Source organism: Bombus vancouverensis, chromosome 15 (assembly GCF_051014615.1).
Source record: "Bombus vancouverensis nearcticus chromosome 15, iyBomVanc1_principal, whole genome shotgun sequence".
Classification (NCBI taxonomy): domain Eukaryota; kingdom Metazoa; phylum Arthropoda; class Insecta; order Hymenoptera; family Apidae; genus Bombus; species Bombus vancouverensis.
In genome coordinates, this window is record NC_134925.1 from 2464994 (window position 1) to 2491829 (window position 26836).

At 43.4% G+C, this 26836-nt stretch overlaps 2 protein-coding genes across 18 annotated transcripts in view; one reads left to right on the forward strand and one right to left on the reverse strand.

Annotated features, from left to right (window-relative positions):
• Window positions 1-26836, forward strand: part of LOC117164502 (erythroid differentiation-related factor 1) — a 90493-nt gene that overhangs the window by 16946 nt on the left and 46711 nt on the right. The window lies entirely within an intron of this gene.
• LOC117164501 (uncharacterized) overlaps window positions 1-26836 on the reverse strand; it is a 75011-nt gene that overhangs the window by 10470 nt on the left and 37705 nt on the right. For 5 of the 17 annotated variants that reach the window (XM_076624788.1, XM_076624771.1, XM_076624772.1 and 2 more), the window contains 17 exons: window positions 26635-26711; window positions 24835-26577; window positions 16962-17156; window positions 14937-15047; window positions 13987-14076; window positions 13645-13731; window positions 12101-12199; window positions 9844-9912; window positions 8696-8791; window positions 7626-7860; window positions 6395-6466; window positions 5439-5601; window positions 4357-4466; window positions 3239-3414; window positions 2046-2259; window positions 1638-1759; window positions 649-825 (listed from right to left, as the gene is read on the reverse strand). In XM_076624788.1, the coding sequence (XP_076480903.1) occupies window positions 649-825; window positions 1638-1759; window positions 2046-2259; window positions 3239-3414; window positions 4357-4466; window positions 5439-5601; window positions 6395-6466; window positions 7626-7860; window positions 8696-8791; window positions 9844-9912; window positions 12101-12199; window positions 13645-13731; window positions 13987-14076; window positions 14937-15047; window positions 16962-17156; window positions 24835-26577; window positions 26635-26670 (3795 nt within the window). In that variant the 5' untranslated portion in view covers window positions 26671-26711. The remainder of the gene's footprint in view (window positions 1-648; window positions 826-1637; window positions 1760-2045; window positions 2260-3238; window positions 3415-4356; window positions 4467-5438; window positions 5602-6394; window positions 6467-7625; window positions 7861-8695; window positions 8792-9843; window positions 9913-12100; window positions 12200-13644; window positions 13732-13986; window positions 14077-14936; window positions 15048-16961; window positions 17157-24834; window positions 26578-26634; window positions 26712-26836) is intronic. The other 12 variants (XM_076624773.1, XM_076624777.1, XM_076624775.1 and 9 more) reach the window with 12 other exon arrangements.

Sequence of the window (26836 nt, forward strand, 5' to 3'; positions counted from 1 at the left end):
CCATGCAACGCAATTTTTATCGAGGTGGAGAGATTCCATGCGATAAGCTGTTGAATCACGTTACGGGGATTATTAGTCTTCGAATGGAAAAAATCACACGATAGAATTATGTTAACCCTTTCACTGTGAGTTAAAACGTCGTGGCAAACGCGTTGCGATAACAGCGTCGAACGATTTGGAACAAAAGTAACGCGTATTCTTCGTATGTCAGCTTTTAAAACGGTGAACACGTAATCGTTAAAAAATGTGTGTCATCGCGGTAATTATACGGTAGAACTCGATCAGCTTTTTACGCGAACCTGTCCGGGGACAAGCAGTTTATACAACTGCGGTTCGCGAATAAACGCTCTCTGATCTTCTACCTGTGGCTTTTCGTTTATACGATACGATATAATTTCACGTAGATGAATTCGAGCGGCGATAGTTAATTTAAACGTTTCAAATAATCGAAATGTTTCTACAGAGAAAATTTTGCCGCAAGCCTCGACATTCGACGAATAAATAAAATTCGTATGTAACGACGTATGAGCTCAGCGTTGAAAGGGTTGATAAGAATTAGAGTTACTTTTCACTCAACGCAATCTTCGTTAGAACATTAAGACACACTCTTCGATCAAGAACACTTTGCACTCGAGAATAGCCTCGAACCTTAACTTGACCATCGCGCGGAGGGGTAATTCGGAACTGCTTGCGTTGTTTTTCCGGTTCCTTGTAGGACTCGAAAAATTTGAATTTATTCGAAATGTCCGAGGTCTCCACCTGAACTTCCTCGGTGGTGTCCGAGCTGCGCACCACGTCATCCGAGACTTGTCGTCCCATGAATGCCTTCGTTCGGAGATTTCAAACCGTTAACCTTGTCGATCACAAATTCAAAATGCGCGCTCCTCCCCACCAACATCGAAAATCGATTACGCTACTTAACGCTCTTGCAAAGTTGGAGAAACATTTTCCAACTTACCACGTAAGGATAAGATGTTTCAAATTGACGAACATCTCTACGATTATGAGAAAACATATTCTGTTCTACGGAAATAGCCGGTCTTCGTAACGTTAAAAGTTTTCTTGTTCGTCGAAACAAGAGCGAGATAAAAATTCGGGAATTTTAACACATTCGAGACCGATATGACTTTGAGCGATACTCTCCCGAATGACCGAAAGCTTTTCTACGTTTGTGATAAAAAAAATACGCGAAGTTGATGAATATAAGAATACAAAAATCACGTTTTAGACAATTTTTATTTAGAAATACGTCGTGACACACACTGTACAGGTATGTCGTCGGGTTTCCGCAATAATTTTGACGTCGAACGTTCATTGGACGTACCACGCGTATCATAACGCGAAATAACGTTTCTCGGTTAAAATTCCAAAAAGACAGACGTGCAATAGCCAAGGATATTTATTTCAAAAATGAGAAAGTTATATAACACGCACGTTATAGGTATGAACGTTATCTACGCTCGTAATTGTCCGAGAATTAACTGAAGACGCGAAGAATACAGATAACGCGCGTACGTACGTTGTCGTTGGTCATTGCGACGAGATATTGCATGGCATATGTATAATACTATACCATCGGTCTCGAACGTGTTAACACAGTTGATCGACGTATAGAAACAAATAAAAGGAGAACTTACGTCTCTGGCACGTCGTGGGGCTTCGGCCGGTGTCTTCGGATTCACCGGAGTCACCGGTCGCCCAGTCTTCGCCGCCGTGGCGTCCAGTTCGAGGAACAGCGACCGAGACTTCCTGCTGATCCCTGTGTAACATCGATCGATTTATCTCGAAACAGTGTTCGCAAAGTATCGGTTTGCAAGAGCAAATAACAGATACAGAGTAAAGAAGATGCCTAGAGCTAGTGCACTTCCACTTATACGACCTATACGATATCTATCTTGAGAGCACGCTCTAGGTACGATCTTTCTAGCGCACATGGTAGCAAATTCAGCGGTCAGTCGCCGCTGGCAGTTTTCGACCGCCGATCCATGTGGCTAATTACATTTAACGGGTTCTAAATATACGTTGGTTCGCGGGGCAAAATGCACCTGCTGCGATCACTTCCTCGTCAGCCTTCTCCGGTTTCGGTTTGCTGTCCGTCTCGTCGTCGGACGCAGCGATGGGCTCGCCTCGTTCGAATCGTTCTTTGATGGAACGAGCGTGGGTCGAGTGTTGGATCTCTTCGGCCGCATTGATCTTCGTCACGCGTTCGCTTCCGGCTACCGCTTGCTGATACATCTCCTTCATTTTACCCTGTTTGCCCTGCAACAGAAATCGAGTCTTCCGTTAGCTACACGAAATACCCTTTGATCTCGTTTCTCCGAGACGATGATAAATCTTTCCACAAAGATATATTATAGTACTGTTCAAAATTGCCCGGACACTTGCGTATTTTTGGCAACGCGTAACGCAATTACAGGATCGCGAGTGGGAATTACGCGTTGATAAACGATTTTCTCGCGCGTTTAGAAATAGATAGTAACAATTTACGCGTTTCGATTCGTACGTTTCACCAACGATTCGTACAACGTTGTTACAAACCTATCAAAGCGTTCGATTACTTACGAGCGATACCTTCTTTCCTTATATGGAAAAAAATTGTCAATTTTCACTTTCTACCTTTTTTCTATCAGTTCCTCGTTAACTTGTCCTTTCTACGTTTTTCTCGTTGATCGATCGATTATTATTTCCACTTTATTATTATCATTTCTACGTTCTCTTTATCAACCGACCACCAAATCGTTATTTCCATGTTCTCTTTCTCCATCGATCGCTAGTTTTCTGTTCCTTTTCCTACCTCGCTGTTATATCTTTCCGATCCTCTCGTTAATTAATTACCAGCTTCTACGACTTCTCGTCAATCGATCGCCAGGTTGCCAGGTTAAGTCGTTGAGCTTTGTCTCGAAAATGTCAGATCCACGATGGTTGATCGAGCAACCGACCAAACGAGCAAAATCATTCGCAGTCGCGATGCGTTCCTCCGTAATCGTTACAGTGCACATGTTACTCGGCGTCAAAGCTCGTTGTAAAGAGAGAATGCGTGCGCTACATTTCCTTCTCTCCAAGTTTTTCTGCGTCTACGTCTAATGGGCTCGATGCCATTACCCCCGCACTACATCGCCGGCGATTTAGATGCTCTGGAAACGATGTCGAACGCCCCGCGCTCATCGTTTCTTCCTCGAAACGCGGAATTAAACGAATGCTAACGGTTCAACGAGCCCGAAAACGAACGCGATTTTACCATGAACAATCTCGAACGAATTCCAGCGATCTCCTCCTTCCTCGCCTCTCGCTGAACTTCGCGTCTCCCTTGCTGACTGGTCGTCTCCCAGCGATTCTTTATGTCGTCCATTTTTGTGAAGCTGATGGGACGCTCGCGGGTCGCGCGTTTCGCCTTCACGATCTCGTTGTCCAGCTCTGTGAAACACGAATAATTTGAGAAGTTAGGCTTCCATTTGGAATTAATCGCACGCTATTGTTCGACGTTACAACTCCAAGGTATACTTTGATGTCGTCATTCGAAGACTGCGATCGAAAGTTGTAGTTCGTCGTCTTAACATTGCAATGGTACAATAAATGATAATTCAGTGTTACGATTGAAACTTGTACGTTTGAGGTTGTAACTCGTAGTTATAATTCGATGCTATAATTTGATGTTATAATTCCAAGTTACAATTCGACGTTCTAATTCGAAATTATAATTTCTAGTTATAATTCTCTGTTACGATTCCAACTTATAATTCGAAGTTGTAATTCGTCGTCGTAGTTGGAACTTTTCATTCAAGGGAAAAGATTATTCGTTATACTTTCAGGATTGTTCGACGTTGTTTGACTAATTTGGATTCGTTAAATTCGTTCAAGCGATTGGAAATTTCCAAATACCGGAGCAATTAATAATTCTGACGTTAATAGTGTGGTAAATATTCCAATATCGTAGACACGAACAGAAACGTTTTTCAAATTCGATAAAGAGTTTAGCAAAGGTCGTATTATCGAGCAAAGAACAAGACGATGAAGGGAGGAAAGATCGTATAAAGAAAATAATTTCATCAGCTAAGGAATTCTTCCACGGACCGAATTTAATTCGCTCGATCTTACGGAAAATCGCTTATAGCACTTGACGATAAAACGTTATTTCGTAGCTGTCAAACCGCTACGCGAAGCTTTTCCGATGACGCTATTCCCATCGAGTACAAGGAGAAAGCTTGCAAAAAGAGCTGCCTCTCTCGCGGAAATACGGCAGCCTTCAATCGGAGCAAAGGGAACGCAGTGAGAGAGGGGAAAAGCCTGAGAGAAGAGCTGGAAACATCGGACTACGTAAAGTCTCGATTTCAATTAAATGTTTCTTCGTTTCCTCACCCTCCGTTTCCTCCGCTTCTTCATCCTCCTCGCTCTCGCTCGACTCTTCGTAAGGGATCCCATTCAGAGATTCGTCCGCTACTCCGATATCCATGCCCTTGGCTTGGAATCTGGACAAAAAGACGTACAAAGTAGTCACAAACATTTCGACGAATTTTAATTGCCTGGCGCACGAGCAACGCCGACACACGTGCCTGTTCACGATGTTCTTTTATGCACTGGCTTATGGCCACGAGAAAAGATCGCTGATCGATCAAACACGATCTTGTCGCAATCACGGGTGCGTTAGCAAATTCATCGTTCGCCCTACTATTTTATATTCGTAAAGTCTGCGCTTGCACATTCTCCAGCGATGCAGATATTTAGCAGATATTTAGTACGTTTGATATTTCATCGCGTTACTTAATCGCCAGTCTTTCGTGTTTGCGATACTTTCTTCGGTTAACGAGCTACGTCGTTTCTTTCTTCTTAGTCTATTGGAACATCGAGTCGCATTTACGATACGGATGGCACGCGTTTCCAGTATCAGCTTTAATTTTTTAATCAGTTTCGATTCTTTAGCGAGGGACAAATTGCATGGAGAAATTCTTCCCGACTGTTGCTTCTAAACGAGAATGAGAAAGGCCATGTTAAAGGATATTTAAAAAGCTGCAACGCTGCACGTATTTTCATCGTTGAACCATCGATCCTTCAAGCTACGGGTAATATTTTTACGTACTTTATATCCGACGCAATGCTACGGTTGTAAATAGCTTCGTCTACCAACTTGCTATCGAAACGAATCGTAAAGTAAAAAGTTGGAAACGCGAAATAAATGAAAAAGAAGAATTCGATTAAAAAGAAGGATGATAAGTTAAAAGATTATCAGCGTTCCGAGAAAAACGTCGAGTGGTTGGAGTCACAGAGTCCTCGTTGTGTCCAACTGGTGGAAACGAATCTGTGTCACGGCTGAGAACCATCTCCTCGACCCACGATGCCATCGTATATGGCCGTTGGAACAAGAGAGGAGAGAGTGAGGCCAGGAGAACGATACGACGAGCTGAATAACGTAGGTGACTCTACCGAAACGATGGATTACTCACTTGGCGAGCTTGCTTAAGATACTGGGAGACCTCTTGACAGCGATCTGCGACGGCGACCTTTCGATCTCGTTGGTCTCCGTACCGGCCTTCTCGAACACTTGAAACCGGGACTTCACGTTCAGGCTCGACAACTCCTCGAGACCCAGGTCCGGTTTGTCTGAGGCTGTAACGGAGATTAAATAATATTTTTCTTTCGTCCGATATTCTCGTAAGACGGTAATCCCGCCACTATATATCGCGTACATCGATGATACGCTGTTGTCGATGCGATGGTTATGATTTCTAATGGCCCGGTAGGCGACTCTGTTCTCTGAATGCGTTCGGGAGTCTAGTCAAGCTGTGATAAAATCGTTGAGTTCGCTCTAAAGAGGTTTTACCGAGCGAGTTAGTCGTTTGGGAACGGAGTGAATCGGTTCACGACGATCTCGTGTCCGCTGTGCTTGAGAAACAACTCTTATTTCTCGATCAAACGTGTCTCGTAACGCATTCGCAGCTAATAATTTAAATCTTAATAGTTTCAATGTTAAGGAATTCTCGTATGGAAAGGCAACGTTTCTGTTATTAAGATAAAGACGCGATAAGAGAGATACGAGAACGTATCCTAATTACGAATTCGCTTGATACTCGCATTAAGTATTTTTTACGATTGTTCCACCGCGGACTCGAGATCGTCGTCATGCAACGATGATTTTGTCTCGCTACTCGACGTTACAGCATCCTCGCACTCCACAACGAAATGAAGAATTAATCAAACCAAAAAACCGATTAGGGTATGAAAGAAGAAAAACAAAATAAAAAATTATGATAATACAAATGCGTATGTCGTTGTTAACGATAAATCAGCGGTATTAAAATGGGTGCAATCTGCAAAACGGTTAGGCAACTGTTAGAAAATCCACTCTTGGACGACTTTAGTCGTCGCTTGGTCGCACACTACCACCAGTCAGAACTATTACCTCTGACCACATCAGGCGGCAGCTCTTTCGGCTCGTTCTCCCGTATGATCAGCTCCGGCTTTCGAGGTCGCACTACGAAGTTCACAAGACATCTCTTTGTTGCATTAACGATCTCTCTGCATTTACGTGTAATTATATAGAGGGAGGAAACGACTGGAGGAACGGGAGAATAGAGGGGAAGGAGAGCAATTTTCAGTGACTACGTTAAAGAGGGGGACCTGAGCGTTGGGTGCCGCGCACGATATACGAGAGTTTATTTCACCCATTCGTCCGTAACGTCGATCGTATTTCCTTCGACCAAAGGCAAACCCTCCATTTTTTTCTCATTGTTATTTATTTTACGACGCGTAATCTATCGCTTCGTTATTCTCTATGGAAAATTGGAAAAACAGATCTCGTTCGTTCCTGTTCTTTCAATCCTTTGACAGCGCGATAACAAAGTAACCAAGAATTTAGAACGAACCACTTGGAAATAAATAACTGTTAATAATAATTATAATTTAATAATAATAATAACTGTTAATAATAATAATTGTTCCCGTGTGATTTTCCTACGATATGAAATTTTTTTTTTTATTTGGAAGTAATTTACAATCAATTCTCATTGGGAATTATAAGTAAATTATTCTAGCGTGGTACTATAAATGATTATCGTATGTTTGATTCTAGCTGAATCTAACGTTTAAAAATCTAGAGGGTAATGTCTTTTTAGCCTGCGGATCTGATCCGTCGTGTCACGTAATTGAGTAACTAGTGGGTTTTGGTGGTTGTTAATTCTTATGTTATATCTATTACTGGATTTGGATATTTCTTCTTTAACTATAGGTATCTATATATATATATATATATATATATATATATATATATATATATATATATATATAGCGGTGGTATTTGTAGCACCGTATCGTATATTTACTTGCTGTTGAAGGGTTAACCTCGCGAATCTTTAAAGTCTACAGCGTCGACACATCGTAAGAATCTGTCTGTTACGATTTTTAAATCTAACGTTTGTGTCACGAGTGCAGCGAAAAAAAGAGGTACGTATTAAGAAGAAAGAAGAAAGAAATTATCACGTAGTGGTGATTTCCAGCGAGAGAAGGCGGTGATATCAAAGCGACGAGAAAGATTCGCGGAGATTAGATCGGAGGCTATTTTAAGGCGAGTTCCGCCTACGACTAGCAGAGCTTGAGGTGAACGTGGCGTAAACGGTGTGGTGTGATCGACTTACCAGGCTCGTCGGACTCTTCAACCGGTTTCGGTTGGAAGAGTTCCTTGAAGTGTGGCTTACAGTAAAGCGTGCTCTCGTGGCTCTCGTAATTGTCCACGTTAAGCTGCTTGCTACACTGCACGCACCGGAAGCAATTCTTGTGCCAAACTAGACCCTCGGCCTTTGTCTGTTCCATTTGGAAGACGACCTTGCCGCAGCTACGGCAATTGGGATTCGTGTCGCCGTTTTGACCCACCTGCCGTCAAATTCCATTATTCCTTTACCGATCCTCCACTTTTTCCTCGCTCTTTTATTTTTCACCCGTATCATCATCTCGTTCCCTTTAACCGGCCTGTTTTCCTTGTCCCAATTACTCCGATCGGATCCGAGCAAACTGGCAGATTGCGGGAACGAGTTGACAACTCGAACGCGATACCACAGTCTTTAAAGAGGATATTTACATCTTTATGCTCTGCGTTATATCATTTCTGAGAAGCGTATCGCGTCATTACGCGTTATTAAAGCAACAATTTTGCAATAATTCGAGTAAACCAACAGAGACTAAACAAAGATCAAGTACTTGTTCGGACTTATCGTAAACTGAACCACAGATATTCGCGGTAAGAAACTTTTGTACTTTTCGATACGAGATCGATAAATTTTCACCTCTTCTAGCAAGTACGATCTAAATATTACCCCTTCGATTATCTACACTTTGGTTAAGCCGACGATAAAGATCTTCCTTTAAGACGAAGATGAAAGAAAGATGTAGCCAGTGTGTACTCGTATATTAATAGCACCGGATGCCGTAACTTCCTGTGACAAACTAATATTTCGAAGAAGACAGTGGTAGCTTTTTATAATTAAAAGGTTAATCCTTCAGCCGGGATTTTCTTTTCGACCGATCAGCTCCTTTGTGTTTGCTCGGCTATGAGAGGAAAAGTGGACGAGCTGAAACGATCGATTCCACGCCAACAGCTCGAAACAGGAAGGCTATTTACGCGCTCTTCGCGGCTGAAGGGTTAAGTACGTCAATGTTAAAGTATCCAGAGGAGGAGAGAGAGAGAGAGAGAGAGAGTGCGGGAGCTTACGGCGTTCAGCTGCTGTTGCACTTTGCCCGCGTCGATCGAACGCACATGCAGCACCGTCTTCTTGCTGAGGGCGTCGAATTTATTGAAGCTCGACTTCTGTAAACACAAACAGTGCACGCGTCAAACGAGAAGTGCTCGAAAGCCTTCAGCCCTGGTCTTGTCGTCGAGGGAGAACACCTCGTGAATGTGTGCGCGCTTCGATCTAGTCCGAAGCTTGTTCAGCGTGAGCATGAAAGCGTGTCTCGCTGATCGGAGAAAAGTATAAGCGGAGTTTCCTTTATTTCATTTGCTTTATGCGAATAGTTTCAGTTTTCTGCGAATTTAAAGGATATGCGAATTTTCAAAGATAAATTGTGCCCACGGTGAACGTTCTTATTACGTGGTAAAACTAGGACGCTTCGTGCGAGTGTTGGGTGCGCTCCAAAAAGCTTCCCAAACGGTACAGAACGAGAGGACTAAAGGTAGTTTCACACGGAGACAAGCTACGACGCGAAAGTAAAATACGAGAGGCTGCTATAGTTATCGTCAGAAATATTCGAACAATAAAAAAATTGAACTACGACAGCGTCGAATCGTGTTCTTTTTCCGCGCAACGTTATTTGTCACGTTTATTTATACAGCATACAGCGTGACATAGATTAACCGAAATCGCATTCCGTTGTTCGACGCCTCCAAAGCTAATACACGTGCCATCTGTATCATACGCGTATCACGATCCACGTATCTCCGTGTGGAAGTAGCCTAAGGAATCGTCCAATCGTTTGCAGATCCAGCAGATTGAAACGAAAATCGCAGAAACATCTAATTTTTACAATGTCTACTACGTATTAGCGCTACGTCGAATAACAAACTGATATGATAAACCGAACGAAACAAAACTTTCGTTTCAATCGAATTACCAGATAGACTCGAGCAATTTGTAAGGGGCACTACGATCTTGTTCAACGAAGTGATCAAAAGTAGAAGCAAAACTTGTTTGTCAAACATTTGGCGGAGAAATAATAATAGATGGATGCTGAGAAATGAAGCTGCGTTCGAAGAACGGCGTGGCAGGCGAGAAGCGTTGGAGAATAAGAAGAAAAGTGAGGATAGATAAAACCTTGGTGCGAATCGACCGTATTTGTGGTTATGTGTTTCGGGGGTCTTACCTCGAGCTTCGGTCGATCCGTGTCCTTACCCTCGCTCGTTAAGTTTGCCAAACTACAGTAGGAAGCCCTCTGTCCCGAGGTCGGTTTCGTAAGTTTTCGATTAAGGTTTCATGCATTCCGGGGCCGGGGAAGGCACCGAACAAAAAGAAAGAAACAGCACGGGCTGCGGGTTAGTGTCGTGTGGTAAATATTCGAAGCGCTACCTTCGTTCTAGAGTTGGAGAGATTCAGCGGTTGGCGGTCTCTGGAATTCCCACTCCCCTTTCTTTTTTTGCTCGCCAGACGCAAGGCGAATTACTTGAGCTAATATTCTACAGCTGTTTACCTTCCACCACGCTTCCTATTGTTATCTCTTTCAATTCTTTACTTTTCGAGATATTTTCTGTTTTTCTTTCTGCTTCTTTCTTTGCTCTTCGCGACGTCTCCTTCTTTTATCTTTCACATTGTATTTGCTTTCGAAGATTTTATTCTTGAAGCGTGGTAGGAAGCAGGTAAGTATACACACATCGATACAAAAGTAGCGTAGATGTAGATTTTCGCGTTTGAAAAATGTTGTTTGGAAAGACGCGAGAATTTTATAACATACTCAGCTGATTGTCAACTTATAGAGACAGTTCTGATTTACGTTTACACCGCGGACTTTTATGCGTTCACGGGAAACGCGAAAGCGCAGAAATGCACGCGTCGCAGGTGATATTCGCAGATCGCGTGTAATGTTCCAGTGTAATACCTTTTGCAGCGTTTATCGCGTAAAACGATTCTCCAACTGTGTTTTCGTATTTTTAATCGTCTTCGCGAAAATATAAAAGCGCGCGAAACGACCGCGATCTACCAAGCTCCATCGAAACTGGTAGATTTTAAACTTGTATCGGATCTTCGACTTTTCTTTTACCTTTACCGTTGCATCGTTCGCTACATAGAAGATCCATAGAATATTCTCCTATTGGAGAAAAAGCGTTGACCGAAGGAATTAGACTGAGCCAGCTCGCAGGCGAAATCTTAGCGTACCACAGGCCTGTGTTAACTAAATTTCCAGTCGAGCAAGAGAATCGTTAACTGATAAACAAACCACAGCGCTGGGTACGCGCTAACGTGACCGAATTGGCAGAGAAGCGCCTTAAAAGGTTGTCGGTCGCCAATTGGTCGATACAAAATCGTCGCCAACCGCTGCATCGCCAAAGAGAAAGAAAAGAGGACGAAGGAGAGAGAAGAAGAAAAGAAACGAGAGGGGCGAACCACGGAGACAGCTGGAATTGTTTCCCGGGCTTGAGCTTCGCTCGAATAGCCTTTCTTTTTGGCACGGACCCGGCCCGATGCTTTCTCCGACACGACGCGAATACGTCTTTTTCATCCGTTCTCCAGCCGGATCTATGCAAATTGAAATTTCAAAGTTTCTCCGCCAATTGTGTCGATACGCACTGTTACGTAGCCGATAATTGTAAATTATTGAAAAAAAAAAGAAAAGAAAAGATGATAGAGATCGATGAAAAAATTAAAAAACAGGCTTCTTCGTGCTCGTTAAAAAAAAAAAAAGAAGAAAAAAGGAAAGAGCGATAGAACGAGTCGGAACTGAGACGATTTCACTGAGTATGTGCAGCGGAGACTACGATGCCAAGGAATTATGTCACTCGTCTCGAAATCCGTAACCGGATAACCGATAAACGACGGATACACGCGGCGAAAAACTCGTAAGACCTCGATTCTCGGCCATTGCTGGCTGCACAAAGTGGGGCAAATGAGTAGTAGGTTATTATCAAAGCCGGCCCTCCCTTAAATGGAGAGACAGCATTCGCGGCGTTACGGCGACCGACTGCACGGCAAAACGCTTCGGCATCTTCGACGACGGCGCGGCGCGGCGCGGCGTACTCGAGCGAATCGCTCACGTGCACTCGGGAAATTCTTCGATCCATCCTTTCTACGAGTTGCTTATTTTTGGCACAAGACGAGTATACGATGATTCTACGATAAGATTATAATTACGAAATCGTAAAAAAGAAAATTAAACGTCGGACTGTAGCGACGTTATTCTTTGTACTCATCGTATAGAGGCACATGAAAATATTTGAACGTTTATCGCAGAGGATTTTCATAGATCGAAGATTTTAACAATTGAAGATAATTGTTCTATATGTGTACGCGGTATCAGGTCGTTTTTCTACTTTTTCTCCTTTGTGTTCTTTTTGTTCGACGAGAATAGCAAAGATGAAACATTCCAGCAGTCCCCGATGTCGTCCAACAGGTTCACGAAAGGTACTTACGAGGGCCTTGACCGACACCCCGGTGAAGACTAGCGCGTCTTTGGTGAACTTCGAGTAACCCTTCTCGCATACTCGCAGATCACCCAGCGACCTTGCTTTCTACGATCGTTGGGAGCGTCAATGGGAAGTCAGATTAGCAGCGAGTTGCGGATAGTTTCGCGGAGTGGCGAGCTTCGTGAACTTATTTATCTCGGAAGACCTTCTGGTCCGTGTATTTTCCAATTTTTATAAATTCAACTTCGAAACGTTATCACGCGACAGAGTTTTGCTTCGATATTGCCATCTTCTAACGATAACATCGCAATATTATTTGCGGTGTTAACCAAACGATAACCTTTCCATTTTTCTTCTAACAAAACGTGTTATAACATCTGTTCGACGTTATTACATTCCGAAAGAGATACAAACGTACAAAGGCGAAATATCATCCACGATAACGATATGTTACGGAAGTTTTTCAGGATTAAAGAGACAGAGAGGTTTTAACGAACGTCACAAAGCTCGCACTCGTTATGCGATTAGTATGCTGTTACGATAATCAGGATAAATTATTTGTTTGTCGTTCGGTTAATCCTATTGCCACACATCGCGAAGCGAAATAACGGAAGTTCGAAGTAGCTCATGCAGTAATAACTGTTAATAGGGCTGTCATTCCTCTGTCGTACCACGAAACATCGAATGCCGAGCAACATGCTCGCGAACAACTCCAATTAGCTCGAGAGCGAATTGAACCGATTCAACGTTTCTACTTTTCCATCGACGCGGCCAGCCAAAAAAAAAAAAAAAAAGAAACGAACTCAAAAATTAGGACTTATGCTATATAGCGATTTTTCAGGGAAGACAAAAAAAAAACATGAAGAACTTTGTCGATCTATCGTTGCGAAATTGACCATGGGTTCTCGTTACATGCTCGTTAACCCTCGACTACGAAGGTTCTTCTCTCGGATACCGAATCATCTTTTCAAATTACCCACACCATCTCGTTCAGGCTCGCCTTCCGTCGTTCCGTTAGTCGGAGGTTAACAAAGCGAAGGAAACACCTGACAAGTGGCAACGGGTTATTTTCCATACGTGCCGCGAATATTTTTAGGCAATTAGAGTCTGTGTCGAGGGTTAATGTTGCTCTCTTCCAAGTGTATTACTTAAGGGAGTAGTTCACACAGAATACGCGAGATGATACGCGAAGCGAGTCGAAAGTTTATTTGAAATTGTTCATCGCGCATATCGAATTCGACTTAGTTTGCCACTATTAGACCGCGAATATTTACGCATTCGTGAGAATTTCGATCGATATAATATTTAATCGTCTGTGGTATCCAACAGATTCTACGATTTTCTACATAGATGCCGCCGTCTTAATTCTGTAAATGAGATTTGCATAGAAATTTACGCGATAAATACCCGCGATCTAACTACAATTTCCACTCGCCAGGGATGAACTACCCTCTTAAAATAGTCGCTTACGGATCATTTATAACATCTTAGCTAGAAATAACGAAAATTGAAACGCGAAAATGGGTGGCAAGATGATTAAATATACAAACCTCTTCGGTGTCCATGGCGTGATTGGTTTTCCCGTACGCAGTCTGATCGCCGTCGCTCATGTTCGAGATGTCGCCAAAGCTACGACACTGTTAGTGACAAAATAACAACTGACAAAGTGTAATTCGACAGCCATTAAAGCGGTTTTCTTTTGTCGTTTCAGCCGCGCGAACAAGCGTTCGTTATATAAGAAGACGGTCGTTAAAAGAGTGACAACGAGTAAATCTGATAAACGACGCTAATTGTCAATCACGCGACATAAAATAGTCGATTAGAAGATACGTACGAAAAATTAGAAAGACTAAAAGTAAGTGGCTTAATTATGGTTTTTTTTCCATACTTACCAACTGTTTGATCGACACGCCAGTCGCGATCTTTTCCTTCGTACATCGATCTTGCTCGTTTCGAGTCGCCTCCGATACATAATTCTGTGTCTGCATGCACAAAATACAATGCACAGGGTACAAAGCTAATCGCATGCGACTGGATATACGGTGATTCATAGTCTACTTGGGCTATTTCGATCGGACTTCTACTATCGTCATTGCAGAGAAACCTCGATATATCACGATACTCGTGGGTGATTACATCGTTACATTCGCTATACATGCAGGATAATTTACGAGTAACAATTTAACAAAGGAATTGATTAGCAATTTCTCTACCTCTGCTGTTTCTATATCAGAGAACGCCCGAAGCGTTCTCTTTGTACTTTTCGATAGGATCAATAAATCAATGCTACTATTATGCGAATAAATACTTATCGACAAATTTATACAAGATTAATCTTTGTTGCTCCTCGACTATGTATCGGCAATAAATTAAACTACGAATTTTCATATTTCAACTTTCTTAATTTGATCGACAGTTACGGTCTCCGTTTCTAAGACCGGTTCTAAAAACAGACGTTCTTCGTCGCTATACGTCGATCTCGATCTCGAAGAAATCGTAAAAGTACCTCGTCGAGTTTACGGTTTTTCCACTTGGGACCGCGTTTCCTCGCTCGGACGATCACCGGACGAAGGAGAAAAAAAGATACGAAGAAAGAGTGGACGCACGCGAGACGAATTCCTCTTTGGCCGGTCGCGTGAACGGGACACGCGAGCCACGTGGCGAATTTACGTCGATCGTGCCTCGTGTAACGGGCAACCACGGGTTGAATCGAATCCGATCACGGACGATTTATCGGATCGCGACCGACTGTGCGACGAGGAAAAATTGCAGCCGCTTTACGCGCTCGCGTGGAAAGTGTTTGAGACTTTACGGTCTTAAGTTTCTGGCCGACGAAACTTACCAGAGATTTCACGTTCACGTTCGATAGATCGTCTTCGTCGGAGAAATCAAAGGTTTCCGGGTTCGTCTGCCGGGGACCGGGGTGCATGCTCGGCTCTTGCAAGTTAGAATTCTAACAAACAGACAAACACGCGCACACTGTACATGCAACACGGTTATACATTATCGTATCGTAGATAGAAACGATACAACGTATTTATTAGATTGTTCGAAAAGCTTCTTTCATTTCATAAGATGATAAAACAATTTCTGTTTTATATTATTTTATCGAATTAGGTTGATCTATTTCGTTATATTTCTATTGTTATGTTCGTGCATAATTCAATAAACAAAAAACATTGTGCGTCTATTATTTCCTTATAAAACGAAAGAAACTTTTCCGACAACCTAATACTACCGCGATAAGTAGTTCAGATATTTGTAGATAGGTCAATTTTCCAAAGCGTAGCACCTTTCACGATTACGAATTCATTTTTACTAATGCGAGTATTGTTATTAAATCAAAATATAGCATATACACGTACGAATAACAACTACGATATACAGGGTGGTTGGTAACTGGTGGTACAAGCGGAAAGGGGGTGATTCTACGCGAAAAATGAAGTCGAAAATATAGAATACAAATTTTTCGTTTGAGGCTTTGTTTTCGAGAAAATCGACTTTGAATTTTCGCTCGGTCGAGTGCACTTTATCGCGTCTCGTTATAACGGATCTCACTGTAGATTTTTAAAAAAATTAAAAAAAAAATGTTTATTCTATATTTTCGACTTCTTTTTTCGCGTAGAATCACCCGCTTTCCGCTTGTACCACCAGTTACCAACCACCCTGTATAAGTAACAAGATATAACGTATATACGGTGTGATATAAATTATCAGTCGGTCAAAGCTTTCGTTTGAAACTACGTTATATCGTTTCCATCTGCTATACGTAGACGGTTAGGAGGATCAGGCGTGGTATTCCCCTTTCGGCATTCCATAGTTGGAGAAGTTCTCGTCAGCGTTGAGAACTATTGGAAAAAATGCAGACTTTATCAGAAAGCAAAGAAGAGGCGGAACTTTAAATATCGATCTCCGGAAATGTTCAACTTCCGAGGAGCTTTCCTTTTAGAAGGAACTTCTACCGAAACTTCTTTCCAGACAGTCCATGTTCTTTGTCCGTGGACAACTAGCAAGTTGTTTTTCGACTTGGAGGGGAACTTTTCCGTGGACGAATCAAATTACTCAGAAACTTGCGACAAAAGGATACTGAAAAGGCTGCTCTTACGGGAAAATTCTTACCGAATGCTCGAAAAAGAAATTCGTCTCTTAAGAATGCCGTTGCGTGGAAAGATAGACCGATGCAAGCGAGAAATGTAAATGGAAAACGTAAATAGAAAACGTAAATGGAGAAGTAGAGGTACCGTTCTCGGCGTCGGTTAAAGTGAAAAGCCTGGAAACTATTGCTCGGAATCGGAAGCATGCAAATAAGGATTAAACAGGCTCTTCCGGTTTCTGCCAAGACCATCGTCTATCGACGTGGATGCTTCTTCGACGTCGCTAATTAACACGACATAACGGTTCATGCACATAATGTGTTTCTACCGGGTTTCTTCGTCAGCCGCGGGTTCCTCGGTCTCGATTCGATCGTCTCGACATCCGGCTGGCACCTTTTCTTGTCCGCAGGAAGAACATGCTCGCGAGCGCACGACTCTTCTCGTTTGCGATTCGCGAACACGAGGTGTTAACAAAAAGAAAAAAAAAAAAAAAAGAAAGAAAGCTGAACGAGACGAATGAAAGAAACGAAATTCAATGGCCGAAATTCTATCGTTATTTGCTTCCTCGGTACGTGAGAAATATAAAGTACGAGCGAGATATAGAGCCGACTCGCTGATCCACGACAACTGCTAGTTTATTGGATTGTCGGAAAAGTTCGCGTAGAGTTCGCGTTATAAATTTCTATCAAACGTTCACTCTTTTTTAACACTTTGTAGATGGCTGTACGGTGTGGTAGAAAATTTAAGGAACACGCTTCGGTGCGTTCACTCACCACAGAGATGTTCTCCTTTTCAAGCTCGTTCTTCTTGCTCTTTTTGGTCTTCTTTGTGCGAGGAGTGAGATTCGGCGAGGCATCGTTACCGGCGACGCCCTCGATCTTCTTCTTCTTCGTCTTGGTGCCAACCTTCGTGCCCGGCGAGGTTACCACGCTCGTGCTCGTTGTTATCGTTTCCTCTCGGCTTTCGCTCTGTGTTAACAGGCAGAAACAGATTTTTATTGCTTTATCGGCAGGGTTACCGATGAAATTCCTATTGGCTGCGTTCACAATCGTACGCGTATCGAAATTCATATCGAGATCTACGTCTGTATCCGTATTCGAGTAGAACGATCGTGTTAACTATAGTAACTTCTTCTGCCTCTATCCGCGCATCGTCTTGGTTTTCTCTTAATACGCGTCCTCCAGCGGATAAAAACCTCGCGTAATCTGTAATCTCGGCTAAATTAGAGGATGTCGCTCCAACAGTCCCCCTAATGATATCCTGCGTGTTCCTTCGTGCGTCTTCCATCGACGCGCATCCGGAGGGAGAAACTCGAAAGTTACGAAATATCGAAAGTAGTATCGTTAATAACGATGTTCCGACGATACTGATATATACTCGCGCGGTAATTCGATCCTGTTATTCTTTCGAAAGTTTATAAATAAACGAATTTCTGATCAATAGTCGTAAACCGAGCAGCGATCGAGGAGCTTCTCTTTTTTTTTCTAAAAATCGAGCAAATTGCATCGGATTTTAATCGGTAGTCTGATGGCCTACTAATTTGCATAGCGGAAAAGCGACACCCGGTATAATTTCGAGGCTCGAAAAATAGCTAATCTTGGAAAGTGGATCGAGCGTAAGTGTAACAGCACGCACATTCGTGGAAACCGCTTTCCTTCGATTTCAGATAGTTTATCAAGATCGACGATAGTATCGACGTTCCTGCCGATATCTCTGGAATTTTGAATATTATTACGAATCGTAACGAGGATATATGGAGACATATCGTGGTAGATTTTTTTGCCCGTAAAATTCTTAATGTATTCTCTTAGACGTATACGACGCGCAGCAATGTGCGTTGCATCGCGATCAATGAGCAAACTCGTCGAGGAAGAGCGAATGGTCGAGTTAACTAGATATTAACGATCGGCTAGATACGAATCGCGCAACAGAGCGATTTTACTGTCTAACAAGCGAATCGTGAAACAGGTGCACGAACCTTAGGAAACGCTGGAACTGACAAAATCTTCTCTGCGAGAAACATTCTGTAGAAACTCGTTGGAACGTCAAATTTATTTCGTACGCGATTTGACGATGCTTTGGTTAGGAAGAGATGTTAAAATTAACGTGACAACGAGGTAGGCGTATTAAAATGGAAAGAAAGGATTGTCGGATAGCCACATTTTATCAGAAGCGGATCGCATTTGCGTCTTGAAGTTTACGTTTACGCTTCGCGCTATTACGTGGCAAATATTCTTCTCTCGGGACGTACGCTTATCGAATAACGTAATTGAAATAGAGTGAACTCGATGGAAAGATTCTATAAACTGTGACTGCCATAGTTTCGAAGATAAGTAAACGACACATTTACTAGCGTTTTAAATGCAACGCTGATCTTCTCACGGCGATTTGTGTTCGCGGTCGTTGTGTCTAATGAATTTCCGGTTCTCGCGCCCGTAGCTCGCCACTGTCCTCTCGGTAAATCGATAAGGAAATCGTCCGAGTCCAACCATGCAATTTACGAAGACTACGTTTTATGGTGATTTTAAGGAACCCTGTTTTAATTGACGCGACTGGCGGTACAGCAATTAAATCGCTGATAAATATTCATAGATGGAGCCGAGCGGATCAGATCAGAACGCGATCTTAAACAAGATGTTAGTAAACATCGCACACTTTCCACACGATTAACATCTGCTGCGTAAGATTTGTCCGGCGTTCTCTTCTTCTGTTTTTTAAATCTACTACAAATCTTTTTTAAACAGATATTCGAATTGCGAACTGCTAATTGAAAGAAAGATATATAGGAGTATAATTTAACAACTTTTCAAACATCGTGATTAATCGATTCATGCCGCTTGAAACGTTCCCACGGTTCCTTTTCATCGATCCTTTAATCGGAAAGACAAAATCACTTCAATTTTTATGAGAGAAAGATACGTCAACCGATTCTACGTTTGATAGTCTCTCGTATGTAGTTGTTTCTCTGTCGAACTGTCAGAACCGATTTAAATATGGAAATTCGTCCGCGAAGCGTTGCGTTTTACTTTCAAAAACGATATCTAAACAGATGGAAACTAATATTCGAAACCAAGATAACAAATAAACACTGTTACGTATGCGAGATTAGTTAAAATAAAAATCGTACGATCTATTAACCTCACTCGACGTACAAATTTCTCGCGATCATTTCTCCAACTGTCCGTTCCGATCCGATAAAATCTCTGTGAAATCTTCATCTTCTGTCTCGTCGAACATCCCATAAATAATTCTTAAAGAGGCTGTAGCATCTCGATTTGTAAATTAAGAACGATCCAGGCTTGCGAAGAACTGGCCATATACAAATTCCTCGCGATAATACCCCGTTCCACGCAAACCGCTCCTTCGAATCTCAATCTCGATCAACGCAGCGTTTAATCGCGCACGATTGTTAATTACGCGAACAGCGAAAGTAGCAAGGCGAACCTCGACGATTCCTTTTGCTCTGGTTGCTCCCGGTGAGCTTAATGAAGAGATCCTGACGTGAAATTAGTTACGACGATCGTGGCGCGTTCTCCGCTGCCCCGGTGATAACTTTATCGCGATCCTCTTATTAGACGACGCTGATCGACGCGATGCTTCGTTGAGAGCGTCGCTTCGACACGACACACGTAATTACACGGTCACGTAACTCTCGCAAACTCGATTCCGCCGACGATTACGCGGCGTTCACGCCGAACGCAACCGCCAAAGACCTTTGGAAAATCGCGCGCCAACGTTTCCCGGACACTGACTGTATCTCTTAATTAGCACTGTGATGACTGATGACGATGCGGTAACGTCACGCGAGTGTTAATGATTCACATACATATATACATAGAAATATAAATAGAAAGATCACGGGTGAAAAACATGATCGAATTTCTTGTGGTTTATGGGAAAGCAATTTTAAAATTCGATACATGAAATAATTCCTCGTCGGAACTATCTCTACGTTTAATTCTGAAAGTGCACGTAAAGTACGAAAATATTTTTATTAAGCAGGGAAATATTTTGCGACGACGAAGACATTGGATGTGCCAAGTCGTTGAACGATCGAGTTACGTACGACGATGATTTAAAAAGTGAAATGTATAATGTTGTATTCGCGACGATACGCTTAAATCTTCCTGCAGCTACAGGTTAATATCTTCCTCGTTTTCTCGAGGATCGAACGCCGAGAATAAAAATGGAAAAAAGGCAAGCCTCGCGTGATCGGCAAATTCGATGAATAATAAGATGGTCACGGTGAGCGGGAACAGCGACGGACTTTCGTAAACCTCGAGACTTTCTAATTCGGAGACTTCCGATTCACTTTCACAATTTTTGGCTGGAATCTCTCGATCTTCGGTCCCTTCCGATCGTCCCAGCACGCGATCATTCGACCAACACACCGGCTATTTTCTCGTTAAGAGTAGCGAAGATGCGAGGTAATTTTCAGAAGGAAAAAAACGTTCGCACGTACCGTGGAAAATCGTTGCTTCCTTCGCGCGAGTTTCTTTCACGCCGATCCTAATCTGCCTCACTTTCTCGCGACCACCGAGCAATTCAAATTCGTTCGATTTAGAAAGTAAAAGATAAACGTTCGTTAAACGAGCTTCAAAGATCACCACAAACACCAGTAGTAACAATTTCGATAATTTTTGTCAAAAACTTTGGAAAATTTCGAAGAAATCGGACGATTCTTCCTGGACGAAGACCGGCTAGTCGCTGAGGACGACGACGCGCGTCTACCTTGGTAACGAGGTCGACGAAAGCTGACGGAAGAACCACAAGGAACAGACGAGAGGGAAGAAGAGAGTGCAAGGGAATGCAAAGAGAAGGGGAACGTGTTCGTGGAGCGCCCTGGGGCCGGGGCTCCCTTAGCGCTAGCTCGGGCAGACAGACGTCGCGATACCGATCAGAAAAATTCTATGCAAACGGGAAACGTTCAGGAAGAGCGTGGTCGCGCCTGATAAAACAGTAACCGCGGGATAAATCACTCGAGGATGCAATTAAACCAACGATAGATCTCTCCTTTCGGTAACAAAAGTCCGGCTAAGTATTGGCAGATTGGATTTGTGCGAGGATCAAGCGTACTTTTTGCCAGAACAAAATTCAAACAGATAAGAGAGACAGAAAAGGAATACGTAATTGTGGGATGAGGAAATTGCAGGACTTCGAGTTGCGCTTAAATCGAGATTGAATTTACAAGAAGAGAATGTCGAAGATTGAAAAAGTTGAAAAAGACGAAGAGACAAAAAAGTAGATACACGATTACATGTTCTATTATACAGCTATATGAAACTATCTGAACAAGTTTCGCGCGTATTGGTCCGTGAATCGCAAGTTCTATCCGACGATAGATCGAATTTATGCGATAAGCAAAGGTAGTGTAAAAATACTCGAACAGACAAGAGAGACGCTTAAAAGATGTTAAAGAGATTGAAATAGACGAAGAGGTGGAAAAGTATAGCCAGTGATTTTTGTTGGATGACCTCGTAGCGAGTTGACCCAAGTCCTACCTGACCGAAGATCATCCTCGTGGAGATTCGCACCGAGGATCGAGACGTTTGAGTGACCGCTAGATCCACAACTCTAAAGCTGTCTGGCAACGTTTGGAAGAACCTGACCAGGTTCAGAAAACTCGCTGCTCTCCAAAGCGTGGATAGCGAGGAGGAAACCGTGGGGATACGTTGGATTTCCGCGATTGGCCGTTTCCACCGGACACGGGGAGACGGTTGGCCGCGTATGGGTGGCCAGGTGAAACACGAGGGGAGCAGACGGTGTTCAGAATAGCAGAACGAAAGGTAGCAAGCCGATCCAACAGTAAACAGAGTCTCAGGATTGGCCGGCGGTTCTTCGTCCAAGATCGACCTCGATCTACTCTTCATCGTGCTTTTGATGTAACGCGTTCGTTTGGTTTTTTGAACGTCACTCGGCTACGTTTCACGCGTATCTACGCGTATGTCAGTGTGTGTGTGGGGGAGTCGTTTCGTGACACGTGATCGAGGAAACCGGTATTCGAATAGCGATAACTGGAAGCTTTGGTCGCCTGACATATAGGAAGTAAATCGTGATCTTGATCGAGTGTGGAAATCATGGAAGTTGTGCGTATGGAAAAGATCCGACCTTGGTAGCTCGGTGTCTGAGAGTTGCGACCTTGAAAGTTCAACGTACGAGAGCCGCGGTCTTTAAATTTCGATGTAGCAACTTTTAAGCGAAGATTTTCGTTTAAATTTAATTCGGACACTCGCAACGACGAATTATCGAAAGTTTGACGTTGGAAAATCCCAAAAAGATACGCAGAGAATTTACCTTCGAAAATAACGTCGAAACGCTCGTTGCCCTAATTTAAGTACTCCAAGTTTGAAAGTTCAACGACGTTAAAAAAAACTGAGATTTCTAAATTTCAGCTCTAAAACTATTCAACTGTCGAACATTTTCATCTAAATTCGATTTCAGAGTTTATTACGAGCTTCGAAATTTCGCGGCCACTGTCACGGAATTTTCACGCAAAACATGAAAAAAGCTCCGCTATATAAAACTCGGTCGAAACTTTTAACTGGAATTTGTCTGAATTCGATTTAAAAGTTTGTCACGACCTCGATCTCGGTCGAGCTCGTTCCTAGCGGAATAGGTTACACGGCATGGGCGGTAGTCGTTGAACCGGCTGTCTGATAACTCGGTTTCGTAGCGTCGTCTTGATAAACGAGCGGATTGCTTCCGGTACGCGTTCATCTGTTCACGTGAAGCCCGTGAATTATCGTTGTCGCTTCTATTCGTGTCGTCGAGGTACATTCAACTCGTTGTTTCTCGTTCCACCAACACGCAACGTTATTTCCGGAGCCCTGCACTCGCTAATTAATTTCGGACATACAACGAGTTTGGTCGAAACACGGCTGTACGCTTTCTTCTTCGGTACAGTCGATGCTCTTTCGAAAGTAAAAGCCCCGATAATTTTTATCTCGCTGTTCGTAAAAGTGAATCGTAAAAGCGAAATTTATGATTGCAAGCAAGAAATATCCTGATATTTCAGATCTAACGAAAGTACCATAGGTTTGTTGACAGTTGTCGTCCGAGGATCTAAAAATCAAATCTGAAAAGTCGATTCTGATTTATCTGCGAGCCAGTCAAACGCTAGATACGAATAAAATTACGCTACTTGGCGAGGATAATCTCACAACTGGAAATGGCACTGTTTTTGAAAATAGCAAGCGATGCCCACGAAGATACCCAGCTCTGTTGACGAGCGGATAGCAAGATGGAATTGTTATAATTATTCAGCGAAATTATTCTGTTTAACTAGGATTACGTGTTACCAAATTCGTTGCACGATTGCTCGTCTTCACTAGGTAGGCCGCGAGTTTCGATACTTGTCAGGAACCTGATTTATGCCGCGTATCAAACGCGATTTAATTGCTGGCTTGTGGAGTTTCGGTTCGCGTTACCAGCTAGTCGTAATTCCGTTCATAGCCGTGAACTACATTCGTCCATACTCTCACTGGACCACGTCGTGGAATAAAGGAGCGCAGGCTCGCGTGTCGTATTCTTCGCCGGTGTCAATGAAGAGAAATAACGGAGAATGAAAGTGGTTACGCATCGTTGCTCCGTGTCAACGAGCCAATTAGGCCTTTGTTATTTAATTAAACGCGCCAACGTTTACGCTACAACGCCTTGCCGCTTCAACGTTTCCTTTTCATTTCTGTATTTGTTTTTCCTTTAGCTTTCAGGAAAAAAGTAAAACAAAAAAGAAGAAAAAGAAAAGAATAAAGAAGTCAAGAGCGAAGAGTTTTATGGTGAATCGAACGGAACGTCAGCTTACCTGGTTAACGAGATTAATTATCACCGCCACGAAATATGCGTGGGAGCAGAAGCAACGGTGTAATTAGTGCCGCGGTGTACCGGCAGGAAAAGCGGAATGGCTCGTTTGCAAGAATTACTCAACACTCGGCAGGAACGCGAATAACACTGCCTCTTTGCAAAGCGACGCGTTGGTACCATCGGTTCGCTACGATATAGCTTTGCCGGAAACAACGTAGTCGGCCAATTACTCTCAAGCTGTGTCTACCGATTTTCTACCTTAAATTCGACCTAATAAAATGTTCTCTCTCAACATTCCGCGTCATTTATCCGACGAAAAAAGACTAAATGTCAATTACTCTCAAGCTGCATGCTGACCTTTTGCTCGAAATTCAATCCAACTTTTACTTCTGCTAAAATTCTTCGCGTAATCGTATCGGCCACGTTATTTGGTCAGTGAAACACGACACACATCACTCAACGTCAAATAACAACAACGGAATCATTCCTTCTATAATATAGGAGATACCATTTAGTTGACGATAAAATCGCATAGATTTTTCGATATGAACCGGAAGAGTGTGTGCTACAAAGGTGAGAAAAATATTTGAAAAAAAAAAAACATCTTTCTAAGCTTTATAGCGTAACCACTGGAATTATATGAAACGAATCTCTGCAATCTCATCGTCGATTAAACAACATCCTCCGTACGAACGAGTATCAAGCGTTTTGTCAGAAAAGTTAGAAGGGTTGATAGAACTCTCAACGTTTCAAACTGTCAAGCGCGTCCTACCTTTAATGTAGCTCGCTCTTACGTCTTAACAAAGATCCGTGTGGTTGATTAGTCGCAAACGAAGCAACACTTACGTCACCCACGTTAGAAACGTCGCTGGTCTCGTCGTCGGGGGTTGCAAGAGGTGCGCGAACCGGTGACTCGAGCTCGTGGTTCCGAAGTTGTTCCTCGTTGACTGGTTCCGCGTCGTTGTCGATCTCGAGGCACTGCGTCTCGGAGACTATCTTCACGCTGCTTTCGGATATCACCACTTCTGTTTTCTCGATGAAAGTGGGCTCCGATACGGACAGTTCGCTGGACGATTCCGTTATCGCGTTTTGCTCGTCCATGTTATCGTTTGCTTCCTCTTTCGTTTCTTCCTCCTTAATTTGCCCTTCCCCCTCCTCCTCCTCCTCCTCCTCCTCCAGCAAATTCCCAATCGGAGGATCGATCTTTTCAGTCGACAGGGTCTCGCGAGCCTGAATATCTTCTGGAAGATATTGGTCGCAATTTTCTTCGCTTAGCACTCGACGTTCCGTGTCCAGGAACTCCTGAGTACTAGCTGCATCTGCCGAGCTTTCCGAGTGACTCAATGTTACGTCGTCGAAGCTTCTGAACTGCATCGTCGGCGTGCCACGGGCCTCTTCTTCCGATTCCTCGATCGGCTTCCCTGGAACGGATAGTTCCTCGACATCTTCGGGAATTTTCTCCTCCATCGAGGAGGAAGATTTATCGTTCGCCGATACCTTCGACTCCTTGTCCACCGAGAACTCTTTCACCTCCTCCCTTTCCTTGTCACGTTCAGTGTCTGCAAGCTCGAAAGTATCAGCTAGTTTCTTACTCTCCGGTACGGTTTCTTTGGCGAATTCTTCGGTGGTACGAGGCTCTACGTCCTCCTGACACAAGGACTGATCGAAATTATCAGAAAACTGACCAGTTTGTCGATCCTCCGTATCGATCGTCTGCTCTGACCACGTGTCTGTCGTGTCTGTCTTCCGCGAACGGCTCTCTTCCATCGTTACAGCGTCTTTCACGATATCTGCTTCCATGGATTCGAAGATCATACCCTGAACCTCTTGCTCCTGTTGGTACTTGTCCACGTAACTCGCAGACACGGTTCTGGTTACCTGGTCTTGCTCGTGTTCGTAAGGTGACTCGAAGGATTCCTGGGTCGTAGTCGTCACTTCCGATAGCCTCTCGGTGGCCTCCGTGGGTCGAAGGACGGGATAATTTGGACGCGGGTCTTCGTCGTCCTCGTTTTGCGGGAATTTGCCATCGTTGGACGTGTCACGCGCCAGCTGATCGATCTCACGAGTCGTTGTTTCTTCGACCAATATCGTGCTGCCAACTTCCGACTGCTCGTCGAACGCCTGTTCCTCCTGCTGCTGCTGCTCCTCCTCGTCCCGGAAACCTACCGTGATCGGTTCTGGCTTCACGTTTTCCTCGTACGAAGAATTCGAAATTTTAGTCTCCGGTGACATGTGACCGTTTTGATAACTGTACGACTTGTCCACCAACGCGGAATGTTCCGTTTCCGCCACGATGAATTTCGCGTTTACGTCGAGGACGTCCTCCTCCTGATGTATATCCAAGACGATCCTCTTGACCGCTTCTGGCTGGTTCATCGTTTCTTGTTGCTCGTCCGATTCGATACCGGCCTCCTCTTCGGTGCTGGAGCAAATTCTCAAGGCTAGCTCGCTCTCGATTAATTCTTGAAGACTCTTGTCGTCGGTGTCCAACTCGTTACGCGTGTTGTTAGTCAGGATTAGGTCGTCCTCGTCGTCGTTGTTGTCACACAACGAGATTAGTTGCTTGTTACTCGCGGTTAGGTTATCCAACTGGATCAAACCGTTGTTAGATTGAACACTACACACCTCGCTCTTTTTGCTACTTACGACATTGATCGACTTCTTGGTCGCCACCTCCGCCATTATGGTGCGCCTGGATCGTCGGACAGTCGCACCTTGGACACCTGCAATCACAAAATTGTATTATCGCTATTATTACGCCGCGCATGTTTATGGAAATTTGTAATTCAACAAAATTGGCTACGAATTTGAAGATAAGCAAAGATACACGTCATTTCTGTCCTTTATG